The sequence below is a fragment of the Mus caroli genome, chromosome 6 (assembly GCF_900094665.2).
Source record: "Mus caroli chromosome 6, CAROLI_EIJ_v1.1, whole genome shotgun sequence".
In the NCBI taxonomy this organism is placed as follows: domain Eukaryota; kingdom Metazoa; phylum Chordata; class Mammalia; order Rodentia; family Muridae; genus Mus; species Mus caroli.
Window position 1 is genome coordinate 41,981,374 of NC_034575.1, and position 14,601 is coordinate 41,995,974.

General features: G+C 42.2%; 1 protein-coding gene across 4 annotated transcripts in view; it reads left to right on the forward strand.

Annotated features, from left to right (window-relative positions):
- Nucleotides 1–13,698, forward strand: part of Cul1 (cullin 1) — a 74,555-nt gene extending 60,857 nt beyond the window's left edge. For 3 of the 4 annotated variants that reach the window (XM_021164540.2, XM_029478302.1, XM_029478301.1), the window contains exons 10-22: nt 2,366–2,473; nt 2,551–2,657; nt 4,054–4,102; nt 4,681–4,812; nt 5,732–5,849; nt 6,754–6,830; nt 7,266–7,397; nt 8,406–8,498; nt 10,661–10,708; nt 10,787–10,869; nt 11,282–11,387; nt 12,097–12,210; nt 13,117–13,619. In XM_021164540.2, coding sequence (XP_021020199.1) covers nt 2,366–2,473; nt 2,551–2,657; nt 4,054–4,102; nt 4,681–4,812; nt 5,732–5,849; nt 6,754–6,830; nt 7,266–7,397; nt 8,406–8,498; nt 10,661–10,708; nt 10,787–10,869; nt 11,282–11,387; nt 12,097–12,210; nt 13,117–13,197 — 1,248 coding nt within the window. In that variant the 3' untranslated portion in view covers nt 13,198–13,619. Of the gene's footprint in view, nt 1–2,365; nt 2,474–2,550; nt 2,658–4,053; nt 4,103–4,680; nt 4,813–5,731; nt 5,850–6,753; nt 6,831–7,265; nt 7,398–8,405; nt 8,499–10,660; nt 10,709–10,786; nt 10,870–11,281; nt 11,388–12,096; nt 12,211–13,116 lie in introns of all 4 variants that reach the window. The other variant, XM_021164539.2, reaches the window with a different exon arrangement.
- The last annotated feature ends 903 nt before the right edge of the window (nt 13,699–14,601 follow it).

Genomic DNA, 14,601 nt, shown 5'->3' on the forward strand with positions numbered 1-14,601 from the left:
AGGAGGCAGAGGCAGAGTCAGGAACATCAGACCTAAGGCCACCCTTGACTATATATAGTACATAGGAGACTAGCCTGGGCTATGAGACCCTGCCTCAAAACAAAGAAAAATAAGAGTTTGATTTGGAGGACCCATAGTGGAATGAAGAAACTGACCTCCCAAAATTGTCTGAGCTCCATACTGGTCTTGTGGCACTCCTCCTCCATATTACGCATGTCATACATACTCACTGTAATAATGAACTTTCTAAATCTACTTCGGGGCTTGATATCTGGTATTGTTCTTGTCACCCATACTCTACTGGGTCTTCTCTATTATGAGGAATCTAGAATCAATCTGAAGGCTACTTTATTCTTTGCTAAGCATTGCATGTCCACGTGGGAATTTTTTCTAGGCATTTACTGAGAAATTTGATTCCAAATCCTGAATCTGAGGGAAAATTTAAAAAGATGAAAAAGCCAGAGAAACAGTTACAATTCTTCTAGTGCATAACAATAAATATAGAGTCAATACTGACATCCAAGACTCAATCTGTAAATCGCTACAAAGATAAGCGAACAGGTGTGTGGGGGTAAAGCTAAGGTCAGTACTTTAGGAGCCACAGTGAGAGGTGGGAACACGTGGTAAGGGATCTCGCCTCTCAATAAATGGGCGTTTATCGCCTCTCTACTGCTAAGCTTTAGTCACTGTAAAATAAAAAAAAGTACCGGAATGTGTGTGTGTGTGTCTGTGCACGCGCGCGTCTCTGTCAGTCTATATCTATCTATATATATATATTTACCTTGTATGAATCCTCTGAGTCATAGTCCCCAAAATAACAGGCTTTATAAGCAATGTGAATCTTTAAAGTTAACAAGCAGTTGGTTCCTTTCAAGGATGTTAACGATGTTAGCATCCTTATGGGAGCTGGGTGGTCCTAGTGGTTATGCATTTTCCTGTGGTTGGATGCTCACTGTAGGCTAGAGCCTTTTGTAAACCCAATGACCATGGAAATCATAAGTGAAGAGAATATGAATGTTATGCAGTAATTTGATGTGAGATCAGAAATCAGTTTAAAACCTGAGTTTGCCAAAGTAATATGAGCTTTAATGACAAACCAAAACTAAGTCAAGCAAAGGGAAAAAAATGCATTTCTTAAAAAAGAAGAGCCCATATGAAGCAAGGTGCATGCTTGACTTGTAGGTGCTCTCGGATGCTTTCTTTAGAGTGGTGCCATCTCTGCAACATACAGGAGTAGTTGTCAGGAGACAGGGACCAGATTATCTGATTGTATCAGGTAAAGACCATCTTTCCATCTCAGTGAAATTGTATCATCATACTATATACTTTTTCATAATAATTTTGCATCTATTTATTATATTTTTAAACAAGGCATCCCTGAGTGTATAGAAAATTACTGTATCATAAGATTCTGGTTTTATTCATGATTAATTAAAAAAACATAGTATTAGTATTAATTAAAAAAGTAATTAGTATTTAGGGGTTTCTGTTTTCTCATTCCTGAGTTGTGCAAGACAGTGTGTCAGGAACTGGGGTCTGGACACAGTGGTGGCAGCAGGGGAAGGTCATAAGCTTATGGTAAGCTTGGGCTACATTGAGAAAGGCTGTTTCAAAAATATCAGCAGTGAAATTGTACGTCAGGAATTTAGAGGCATTGCCAGAATATTGGCTTTCTGTGCACCTGAAGCTCCTGGTTTAGGAAGGGCTACTCAAGAGCCTTCCTGCCTCTCTGTGTCCATTGGCTGGGTCTTTCCATTTTGAAAGCTGAAGAGAACATGCCAGACTCAGAAGTCATCTCCCTGGGTCCTTACAGGACTCAGCTGCCACTTACTTTAGTAAGAAGTGTAACTTAAGTTTAATTATATAAAGTGGACATTAAAAATTATACCTGCCACACATTGGTCCTTGGCTGGCAAATAGTGACTGCTACTTGACCATTGATATTGATTCCTTCTCCATCCATTTCCTGTATCTTCTACCATTACTGTCCCCTTTAGCATCTTCCGCTATTTTCTTTTGTCTGAAGAGTCCCTGTTGCCCACACCAGGAGTCCCCAGTGCTTGTCCCTGACCTTGGCCACACAGTTTCCATTGTGTGTCCCCATCTGTGTTCAGACCTGTCGTTTGAAAAAATCAAATTTCATGATCTTTTCAAGTTTTTTTTTTTTAAGGAATTTAATTTTTAATTTGAAGAATTATTTTTGTTTTACATGGAAACATAATGTCCTGTGTGTTTTAGTGATGGAACCAAAAGTATTTCTGATCATATTAACTTCTTTGAAGATGTAGTTAAAACTTGTAGAACATTTTGCAGCAGTGAAATGTGTGGTTTTGATTGTTTGTTTTTGGCTTTCCCTCTACCTAAGGACCCCAAGATGTATGTGCAGACAGTGCTGGATGTTCATAAAAAATACAATGCCCTGGTGATGTCAGCATTCAACAACGATGCTGGCTTCGTAGCTGCTCTTGATAAGGTAAGTGTGTCACTGAGATGCCTATTGAGTATGTAGGTACAGGACACCTTTTCTCTAACTGTCTCTTATATACACAGGCTTGTGGTCGCTTCATAAACAACAATGCGGTTACCAAAATGGCCCAGTCATCCAGTAAATCCCCTGAGCTGCTTGCTCGGTACTGTGACTCCTTGTTGAAGAAAAGGTACTGACTTGGTATTGTATTTTTCCTAGTACCCCTATTTAAACTGGAGTTTAATACAAGGGATCAGTATTTGCATTACACTTACTTGTATTGCACTACATTGTTAGAACCTGCATCAACTCCCACTGGCTTTCTGAACAGTCGTAGAAAACTGAATACTACAATATGGATTATGTGTTGGTCTACATTTGACAGAGCTGTTGTGTAGCTCAGGCTAGCCTCAAAACTCCCAGCAGCCCTCCTACCCACAGCCTTCCACATACTGGGTATATAGAGCACACCACCAAATTCAGCCATGTGACTATTTTAAAGTTTTGTTCTTATTTGGTCATTTGTTGGTGCTAAATACACTTCATTTTCCAGTCACCGTCTACTCACCTGACATTTTCCTAATCTTCTTAGCTGTATTCAGAGCTAGAAGCAAGTGGTATAATCAGGCATGGCTGCCTCCTCTTCGGTATGTTCCCTTAGCTTCTCTCCCTGTCACAGTTTTATTCCTGCAATGTTCAAGGTTTGCCTCTGTCCCACAAACCACATCACCAAATGCTATAAAGGGGGCATAGGTCCCCAAATTTTACTGATTCTGGTGTCAGTATATTTTATAAAGCTCTCTAAGGCTAAGAAAATACCCACAAATGCCAATGTGAACAATGACAGTTTAACTCTCAGGGCCAGAGCAATGGATCAGCTGTTAAGGACACTTGCTGTTCCTGTAGAGGACCTGGGTTTACTTCCTAGTATCCAATTGGGCAGCTCACAAACATTTGTAATTCCAGTTCCAGGGAATCTGATGCCTTCTATTGGCCTGCATAGGTTCCTGTGTGTATATGTGGTGCTCATATAGACAAGCAGGCATACACACATACACATAAACCCTTTTTATTTTTAAGTTAACAAGTCATCATCAGTGAGCTGGAAAACAATTGTACAAAATGTAGGCCATGCAGCATTTCAGACTGTGGGCGTAGCTCAGTAGCAAAATCGAAACAGCTCACTATTGGGAGAATTGTGTTACATGCTTTGTACGTGGTGGGGAAACATTGGGTAAGGTCACTTGCTATCTCAGATTGTAGGGAGCAATTGTAAGAATGCAGCTCACTTACTGATATTTAAGTGGGTTGTCTTGAAGAGAAACTTCATAATATTATAATTAACTTCTGTCAGTTTTCATCTTAGATATCCTAGTGGCTATTTTGTAATCTCTTCCATGATGGGGTACAATGTGAGACTGCCAGATTGCCTTAGGAGAGGAAAGTGACCTCCCCTAGCTCACCAGCTGATCTGAGAACTCATTATTAAATACTTGAAGCCACATGTGATACTGCTAGTTTGGCAGAGTGGTATGTGTGCACATCTGCTTGCTTGTTTGTAAACACCTTGCCCTTTTAAATTTCAGTTCCAAGAACCCAGAAGAGGCAGAACTAGAAGACACCCTCAATCAAGTGGTAAGGTGTTTCATGGCCACACCCATTGCCCTTTGTAAGGCTCTTTTTATATTGGGCCTGAAATGTGCAAAGTCATAAGTATTTTGATTTTGAATTTATGGTTTTACTCCTAAATTTTACTTTTAATGTTGGTACTTAGCTTCTTTTTTGTTTTAAATTTTCAAAGATTATTTTATTGTATGCATATGAGTGTTTTGCCTGTGTACATGTATGTATACGTACTACATGTGTGCTTGTGCCTGAGGAAGTCAGAAGGGTGTTCTATCTCCTGGAACTAGAGATGGTTGTAAGCCACCATGTGCTAGGAAGGGAACTCAGGTCCTCTGCAAGAACAGCAAATACCCTAATCCTCTGAGCCATTTCTCCAGCCTTAGTACTTTGCTTCTTGCTACTAAGTCTAGTCCAGTCAACTGGGATTTAAGGAATGTGTGGCACTATTTATTGTGAACATTTCAGGGTGAGTTTGTGCCAGGTTAGAACATAGGCCCACCCAAAACCAAGCAGCTCCTGGAGGTAGCTAGAGACAAATCAGCTTGTGAGTTAGTTTCACTAAGGCGTTCTTTCCCTGACTTTGCCAGATGGTGGTCTTCAAGTATATCGAGGACAAAGATGTATTTCAGAAGTTCTATGCAAAGATGCTTGCCAAGAGGCTGGTACATCAAAACAGTGCGAGTGACGATGCTGAAGCAAGCATGATCTCCAAGTTAAAGGTACTATTTTTTTCCTGGAGAATCCCAATTTCCTCAGAGTTTATTGACTTGGTTCGTGCAGTGTGAGACCTGCTTTCCAGCCAGGCCTCCGGTGCTTTCCTTCCTCTGCCACCCTGTTTAGCCCTTCCTTGGCCAGGCTCTGCTCACCTTTGCCACATCATCACCTACCTCCCACACACCCAGCCTTGTTGGCTCTGTGTGAATGCTTAGTGGTTTTTTTAGCTCAGACTCCAAAACAAAATACCATGGGCCAGGAAACTTAAGCAAAGAAATGAACTCTCCATTCTGGGGACTCAGAAGTCTTAAAATCTAGATCTTGTTTCTGAAGCAGGCTCTCCTGGCTCTCAGTCAACCACTGTTTGGCCCATTACTCACAGGGTAACATCCTCTTAAAGAGGCAGCCTACACTCATGAACTCACAAGGACTCATCTTCAGACACCTCCACCCCAGAGGTTTAAACGTCAGCAGGCACATTCTAAAAAAGACAGTTTAGTGGTAGAATAAGGGACAAGCAGGTTATTTGGGCTATTGGAAGGGTTTGGTTTGAGGGTCATTGACAGCCCAGGCTAGCCTCTGCCTGCTGAGTATGGTGCTTTCATATGTACAACATTCCACCTGTTTCTAAATTATTTCCTAGTCGTAATCTCTTTAAATTGCCGCTTTAAAGTGGCATATTTATGTTTATGTTTACTGCATATTGAAGACCCAATTGTCCAACTTTTAATGGTCTTTTAGAACATAAAATTTTAATCTTTATATATTTATGCCATAAGATATGACTAAATCTTAGTAGTAGTAGCTTCAAAGAACTTAAGAAAAATATGTTGTATTGTGATTTCTCAAAAAATCCCTTATATGCATTGCATACATTCATGTTTCTATACAAATTAATGAGACAGTTGCCTGGGTTTATTTCAGCAAGCTTGTGGTTTTGAGTACACTTCCAAACTTCAGCGAATGTTTCAAGACATTGGTGTAAGCAAAGATCTGAATGAACAGTTCAAAAAACACCTGACGAATTCAGAACCGCTGGACTGTGAGTACTGAGTGCTCATAGCAGGGCTGTTTGGGCTCTTGGTAGCAGATGAGAGAAGTGACATAATACGGAGTGAGGGTGGTAAATGGGGTCAGAGTTTCCACGACTTAGAAGCAGGCGTTTCCTTCCAAGTGCTCTCTCCTCCTCCTACCACCCAGATGGGATGATGGCAACTTTTGCTGAGACCAGTCAGGTGCTTCTGGCCTCGGTCTTGTGCTGATCCATGAGCTTGTTTTGCCTTTTGAACCTGAATTTGAATACATTTCTTTCTTCTCTCTCTTACTTGTTTTTGAAGAAAGTTGGAGAATTTTATTCTTCCCAAATCAAAATTGCTGTCATCATTAAGCTTGTATTGCTAATGGACATCTAAGTTATCTGTGAAGATGAAAGTGTCCTAATTAATAGGTTCCACAAGTCTCTACTGTCTGTCTTGACAGTAGTACATGGTACACAAGTTGTAGTGGAGGTAGTGGTTTGCTGTTGCGCTTTCCGTTTTCCTGTATTTGGGTCTGTTAATCAATCATTCCTGGTCACCATCCATTGCTTGTGCATGCTGAACTTCATATCCAGAAGGGGAAAAAATGAAATTGATCAAGGCAGATCAGCTTAGAAACTCTGTATTGACAGTAAAGTGGAAAACCATTGCCCTGGAGGAAAACAGTTGCTAGGTTCTTCAACCTTTGGTTGGAAGTTTTGATATAGGACATCTCACTGTGTATGTGTAGCCTACTAGACTTGTAATGAATTTTTAAATCTTTTGACTATTTCGTGTGTGTGTGTGTGTGTGTGTGTGTGAGAGAGACAATAGAATTTTAAAATTTGGAGAGTGTGTGTGTGTGTGTGTGTGTGAGAAACAATAGAATTTTAAAATTTGGAGAGTAATTAAATGTGTTCCTTCCCACAGTGGACTTCAGTATTCAGGTCCTGAGTTCTGGATCGTGGCCCTTTCAGCAGTCTTGCACGTTTGCCTTGCCGTCAGAGGTAAGGATAGTTTTGGTTTTGTTTCTTGGTCTCTTTCAGCTGGCAAGAGGGAAAAGGGCTGCTTGACCTTAGTGTGCAGACCGCAGTGCTGTGTAAACAGTCAGTGCACTGTTTGTGGGGAATGTGAAATGGGCCTGTGTTAAATAGCGAAAGGCTCTCTGTTGCAGCAAACAGTGTTGACTTATTCCTGACAAGCAGAGACTCACTGGTTGCATGGTGAACTCTTGATGTACCTACTGGGCATGAGGTAGAAACCTGCTTTGGTACTCACTCTGCAGTCTTAAAATGCTCACAAGACAGTCCCCGGCATTTGTAGTTCACTTCTCTGTAAGCACTGATTTTGTTCTCAGAACTTGGGGCAGGGACTTTTATTTAGAAATGCTGACTGTAGAATGGAAAGCCATGGATGCCGCACAGTGCTGTTCTTTCATCTAGTTGGAGCGCAGTTATCAGCGATTTACAGCTTTCTACGCCAGCCGTCACAGTGGCAGAAAACTGACATGGTTGTATCAACTGTCCAAAGGGGAACTGGTCACTAACTGCTTCAAAAACAGATACACTTTGCAGGTAAAATCGTTTTATTTGGGGTAAAATATTTAAGTACTAATTGATGATAAGACAACTTATAGAAACCCAGTTAGATAGCTCATGCAGTGGGATGCAGTTCATTTTCTGACAAAGCCATGTAGGGAGTAAAGCATGCTTGTCATGGGCAGGTGAGCTGAATTCATTTTCTCTGACTATAGATGCAAGTCACTTCTAAGGAAACTCTGAGCCTCAGGTTTCTCCTCCACTGAGTTAGCGGTGTTTGCTTACACCATAGAAGTGATCTTTGGTAGGTTTGGTAGGTTTGCATGACATGTTTGGGTGACAAATTTAAAAGCTGACATTCACTCTCTAGTTCCAGTCAGAGCTCTCTGTAGCCTCACAGTGGTAAGACTCCCTAGCACATCTAGCAGTGTGCAATGCCTAGTAATAACAGCTATGGGCTGATTGCATTTCTACAAAAGCTGGGGTCCAGTTAACTGTGGTTCAAAGTTTAGGTTCCTTCTACTCTCGGTGTGTTTCACAAGTAAAACTTACTTCATTCCTTGAAAAGGTCTCAGTAGTGAGCTGGTAATGAATGGTAATTAAACTGTAGAGTATGTGACGCAAACTACCCACTAGTTTAACCTTTGTACTTCCACATTGATAAGTTAATTAAGTAACCATTATACCTGGTTTGGAGGTCTCTGGCAACTTAAACACACACATTATAAATGGTATGCACCCCCCAGAGTAATTTTTATTCTACTATGCATAAAAATTAAACTCATAATTAATGTCTCTACACCTGGTGTGTGTTTATATTGTAGGTATGCTCATATATTTATGCTTATATAGGATACATTGCAGGAGAAAAATGAAAGTCTTTTCAGTGTTTGAAAGGTATCTTTAAGGAAAATATCCATTCCCCTGGTTGTGACATTTTGTATTCCCTCTCCTTTTTGGCCTCTGAAGAATGCTTTTCATGAAAGCAGGTTGTACCTTTCCCATGTTTTCACATTTCCTCTTTCTTTCCTCTGGACCACGAAGGCGTCCACATTTCAGATGGCAATCCTGCTTCAGTATAACACAGAAGACGCCTATACTGTGCAGCAGCTGACTGACAGCACTCAGATTAAAATGGTATTTCCACTGTTTTGTACTCACGCTCTACTCTCAAGCTACTCTCAAGCTGCCTCTTGTTTGTTCATTGGGATGTTGTGAAAAGGGGGAGAGGACATGGGTTTCTTTGGCTTAATAGATGTTAGCAGCATGGAGAAAAAAGTAAAAAGCAGTAAACTCTGACCAAGGCACCAGAAGGCCAGGCCAGATAGAGCCACAGAGAGCATTTCACTGCGGTGTCTGACACCTTGGATGCCGACAGGACCACTGAGTCCTCATGGTTGAGTCAGAGAAGTTTCTATAATGGGCAAGGTTCATTTGAGCCAAAAGTTAACCTGACTAGTCTCAAACTTGTGTGAGGAGCATCCAGCACATTCCTGGTACTGGTGGTACTAAGATCTAGGGTGTAAAGCTCCATGTGCCACTATCATGATTTTATGACTTTATAGTATTTAAGCAAATTGTTTTGGAGAAAGCATATGGGTTCTCAGGCAGACATGGTGGCTAGCACTTGTGATGGTGGTGGCCAGTTCCAGCTGTATCCTTATAAACTTTTATGCCAGTTTCGTAAGGATGTTAAGAAATGCTCTCTTTTGTCAGCATTATAAGGACATTGTGAGATGCTCTATTTTTTTAAAGGGTTTCTCTGTGTAGCCCTGGCTATCCTGGAACTCTCTTTGTAATCCATGCTGGCTATGAACCCAGAGAGATCTGACTCTACCTCTCATGTGCTAGGCTTAATGGTGTGTGCTACCACCACTGTCCCTCGAAATGCTCTGTTTTAAACCCAGTCAGTCACTGTCTGTCTCTGTGTGTGTTTCGCGTTCGTGTGTGCGTTCGTGCATGCGTGTGTGTGTGTGTGTAGATATATGTACTTGTTTGTATTCACATGTTGGAGACTAGAAGTAGATGTCACTGTGGTGCACATGCCATTCTTTGTTTGAAGCAGCATCTGTCAGTGAATCTGGAGCTTATCCATTCAGCTAGGCTGCACAGCAGTATGACTTGGGGATTCACTCATTTATTCCCCATAGCACTCCAGACAAGGCTGAGCTTTCACGTGAGTGCTGGGAAGCAGATAAAAGAAATTTTAACTTTCTTCATTCACTTTATTTTTTGTTTGGTTGGGATTTTCTGTTGCTGTTGTTGAAATAGTCACCTGTACTCTAGGATGACCTCAGATTCACTAAGTAGGTAGAGAATGCCTTAAACTAACTTACTGTCCTGTGTATCTGTAATAGATTACTGGCATGCTCCACACCCATTTTTATGCAGTGTAGGAGATTGAATCCAGGGCCTTGGGCATGCTAGCCAAGTACTCCACCAATTAAGAAGTGGTCCCCACCCCCATTTAATTTTTTTTTGACACGTGTACTTACTGATGGGTACACTGTTGTACATACATTTTTTTTTATTTCAATGAAACCTACTTTTAATTTTTTGCTGGCTGGTTGGAAAGGTTGACAGGTCTGCCTCTCTAGTCTCTACTTGGCCTTCTCCTCAATGCCACACCAGTCTTTCTACATTTTTGTATTATTAGAATTACCTTATGGGTCTTTAGCTGCCCTCCTCCAGACCCCAGTGCATAGCTGTCACTTCTCTGACAGCATGGGAGCCTTGGTTAAGAGTGCAGGTGAGAAAGTTAAGTGCCCATGCCATGAGGCTTGATGGTTCTGGAAACACCAGAGCAGCTAATGCTTACAGAGGTCACATGATGCACTGAATTGCCAACTAAAGCCAAGTTGGCAGCAAGTCAGCTGCCTCCAAGTGTCAGCATGTTCTTGAATGCAGTGCAACTTTGGTTCTGCTGAAGCTCCTTACTGTTTCATTTGCATGTTCAGGGGTAGTTTACTGGTAGAACACTTGCCTGGCACACAAAGCCTTGGGTTTGATCCACAGCACCACATAAATGTCTTGTGAACCTTCAGACATCGAAGAAGTGAATCATTTCCTGTAGGTTTCATTGAAGAAGCAGGCCATATATTGTGTCCAGTGTTTGTGGGAAACTGCATTATTATTGCCTTTGAAGAGTGGGTGCTTCAGGCCATAAAGAACAAGCCATGTCACTTTCTCTGGATAGTTCTGCTTTGAGGTGATGACCATTCCTGTGAGGCTGGGCCTCTGGGACAGGCACTGTAAAGAAGTATTCTTCCTCCTTGCTTACCATCTTTCTCTGATTGCAGGACATTTTGGCACAAGTCCTACAGATTTTACTGAAGTCGAAATTGCTGGTATGTTTGTATACTTTGTGTTGAGCTAGAAGAAACCCTTTCCCTAGGATGTGCCTAGTAACAGTTATTTTCTTCTAGGTCTTAGAAGATGAAAATGCCAATGTTGATGAGGTGGAATTGAAGCCAGACACCTTAATAAAGTTATATCTTGGTTATAAAAAGTAAGAAAAATCTAATATGTAGCTGCTGGTCTTATCCCCGGCACTGGGCCTACTTCAGGATCGGCACAAGCCAGGGGAACTGGACTCTGCTTTTAATGCTGAGTTTGATTTTATTTTGAAAATAAGTCTTGAGTGGCTGATACGGCATGTTTAGACCTTTATATCAAGTTATTTTGGTGTTATTACACTTCACTAAATTGAGGGGTCAAGTGTCACTTCAGTCACCCCTCTGTGGTAAAATTACATAGCATTGGTGGAGGGGCAGTTCCCAGGTAGCAGTAGAAATGGTGAGAAATGATATAGAAGAGATGGGTGTGAACCACCTGCCCAGTCCAGGGATGCAGAATGTGTAGTTGAAAGACAGGAAGCAGACTTTTTATTTAATGACCCGTTTCCTCTCTTATCTTGACAGTAAGAAATTGAGGGTTAATATCAATGTACCAATGAAAACTGAACAGAAGCAGGAACAAGAAACCACACACAAAAATATAGAGGAAGACCGCAAACTACTGATTCAGGTGACTAATCCATGTTTGCACTGTACACTTAGGGAAACGTGCTGGCCTTGTATGTGCTCTAACGCTGCCAGAATGACACAGTTCGGTGATGGCCAAAGATGACAATGCCTGAAGCCAGCACATTGGTGTCTGAGGGATGAAGTATTTTATGTTCCAAACAAAAGTAGTCTAATCTTCTTGCCTAAGTATTGGGAACCAGGTAATATGTGGTAGATTAAAGAAACAGGAGATTGGGGGGAAAGGGGACCTTCTATGTATGGCTTTATTCTTTAGTGCTTTATAGTTGGCCAAAGTTAGCGCCTCCAAAATATTTAAAATTTACATTTAGTGTATATGCATGTTTTGTCTATATGTAGTCACATATAGGGTGTGTGTGTGTGACTGCTGTCCCCAGAGGCCAGGAGAGGATGCTGCATCTCTTTGGTTAGGAGCTACTCCATAGGTCCTGGGAACTGAAACCAGATCCTCTGGAAGACCTCATCACTCTTAAACCACTGCACCATCAATCTAGCCCCTTAGACAAAACATTTTAATGGATAAAGCTGATGGATAAAACATGGATAGAGCTGATTGCTTGTACCCTCCCTGACCTGTAGGATAGTTGTTACCCTAGCATGGAAGTTGAGTATGAGGTGGTACAGGCTGCCCTGAACTTTCATGCTCAGCTGTTAAACCTCTAAGTGTGTGTTTTTTCTTGTTGATTGCATAGGCGGCCATCGTAAGAATCATGAAAATGAGGAAGGTCCTGAAACACCAGCAGTTACTTGGTGAAGTCCTCACTCAGCTCTCCTCCAGGTTCAAACCTCGGGTCCCAGTGATCAAGGTACAGGAATTAATTACAGAGCGGCAGCTAGGTCTTCTGATTGTTAGGAAACTTGTAGCAAAAGGATTAATGGCTGTTTCAGGAAAATGGGAACTGGCTTACTCATACAAGAAACTTCAACAAAGGAAAGTCAGCTAACGTTATTCTTTAAGTAAATATAAGAGGCATATGTGTCATAAATATACTTTTATAATTGATATTCTGATGAGGAGTAAGTCACATGTCCCTCCCCGACCGTCCCTATGTTTCTCTGGCAATGAGCTGTCCTGCAGCCTTGCCTGATTTTGCCTGGTGGGAAGTGGTGTACAGAGTGTTCTCTGTTGAGAACTTGCCTGGCAGTATGAGGGGACTCATTCGGGGCTGCATTGTTGGGAAATACTTGTCCATTTCTGCTCCCCTGTATCTAGGGGACTAATGATCTCATTTGCCAAGTTTCTGATGGCAATGACTCAGCAGACCTTTCCTTTTCTGAAACTACTTGGGTAAGCCACAGCCATTGGAGAACCCAGGGATGGCAGTGCATGGTGAGTCCTCAGTGGTCAGGAGCTATTAGCACCATGCTAGCATGTTCTTCAAGGTCTGACTCACCCATCCTGTGCTCCTGACCTGTGACAGCAGAGTTCTGCCCAGAAGCAGCCAGGCCTTGTTAAAAAGGGAGATTGTGGCCTAGATGTGCTAGAGCCCTTGCCTTCTTAATGCACAGGGCAGTTTGGAGGGGGTGGGGGGGTGCAGTCACCCACAGGTGTTACTGAAGGACCACATTCAGGACAATAGACAGGTTGAATTTGCTTCCTGCTGAGCTCAGTCAGTGGAGGGTAACTGGTGAGGGTGACAGACTTCTTTCCTGATGGTTATTTGCATTTCTCTCCCTCTTTAACTCCCTCTTCTTCCTAAAACAATGCCCAGAAATGCATTGATATTCTCATCGAAAAAGAATATTTGGAGCGAGTCGATGGTGAGAAGGACACCTACAGTTACTTGGCTTAACCCATCTAGCAGGGTCTGCGTGACCCACAAGCAGATAGTTCCAGTGAATAAAATGGAAACAACTCAAGTTCATAGCAGCCAGCCTGCCGCCATTTGGACCTTCCTTTTTAAAGCTGAGACCACAGTTCCCACCAGCTGGTCTCAGGCTACAGCAGGACTGCTCAGGACTGACACATTTCAGTCTGTAAACAGACGCCAATGCCATTTACCCTAACTCACAGACAGAGGGGAACCGAACCTTCCATGCTGAGGCTGCATGCTACCGCACTTAAATCAATACATTGGCTCCCTGGTTAACAGCTGTCGTCTGAGGCAGCACACGAGAGCGAGTCTGAATGGACCCACGTGTAATCTGCTATGAAAACCATTTGTATAGTGTGTTTCATTTTTTTAATGTGTGAAAATAAAGAAAATTAAAGGATTTCTGTACAAGTTGCATTTGGTTTTGTTTTAAGTTTTACTAATTTCTATATGTAAATAAAAGATTTAATGATTGTGCAAGTGTATATTCCCATTGTCTTCCTGAAATCCAAAAGGGCTGCATTCTTTGGATTGGAAATTAAGATCTTAATTTTTAAAGCCCTTAATCTTTTTGGGCACTGACCCTTGTTTTCTGAGACTTATTCAGTACCATGAGTATGGCGTTTGAGAGGTACCATACTCCAGATTGCTGCTGTCAACTCTGCAGGGACTAAGGAATACTAAGACAGGTGTAGAAGCTGGTCTGTATCACTGCTAGTAGGCAGAACTGGAATATGGAAGTAGAGCCAACATGGGCTCATGGCCTCCCAGTCTCATACCTCCACAGTCCCGAGGTCCATTAGTGACAGGAAATGGCGGCCTCTTACTAACTGGTTATGATTCTAATCTGTAAGAGACCAAAGCATCTAGATTACTGGAAACTCCCTGGCCACCAGAGAGGATGGTCAGCCCTTTCCACTTGTACGTGAGAACTGAGAATCTCTCTCATTCCAGGTCCCTCCTAGTGAAGCTTTTCCAAGGAGGCTGCCATATTCACCCCAGGATGTCCCCGGAAGGAGGGCCCAGGCCAGGGATTGAAGGCTCTCCTCTTCCTCAGATCCAGTCCAGCACAGGGTCATCCTCAGACCTCCAGGGACTCTGCCACAAGGCACTGCACCGACCTTTGCTCTCAGTCTCCATTTCCTGGCTAAAGGGCAAGAGGAATGCAGAGGTGGTGATGGAATCTTCAGCCAGTCTCAGCACTGTCACTCCACTCCATGGTTCATTCTCCTTAGGATGCCCTCAGGGTTCTCAGCTTCCTTACAAGCTATCCCTATGCTAGAATTGAAGTCAGTGAAATTCTGAAGAGCCTGACACTGAATGCATTTAAGTTCCCATGCTTTATTTTGGGGTTAGGGGACACAGTTGTACTTATCAATCTCA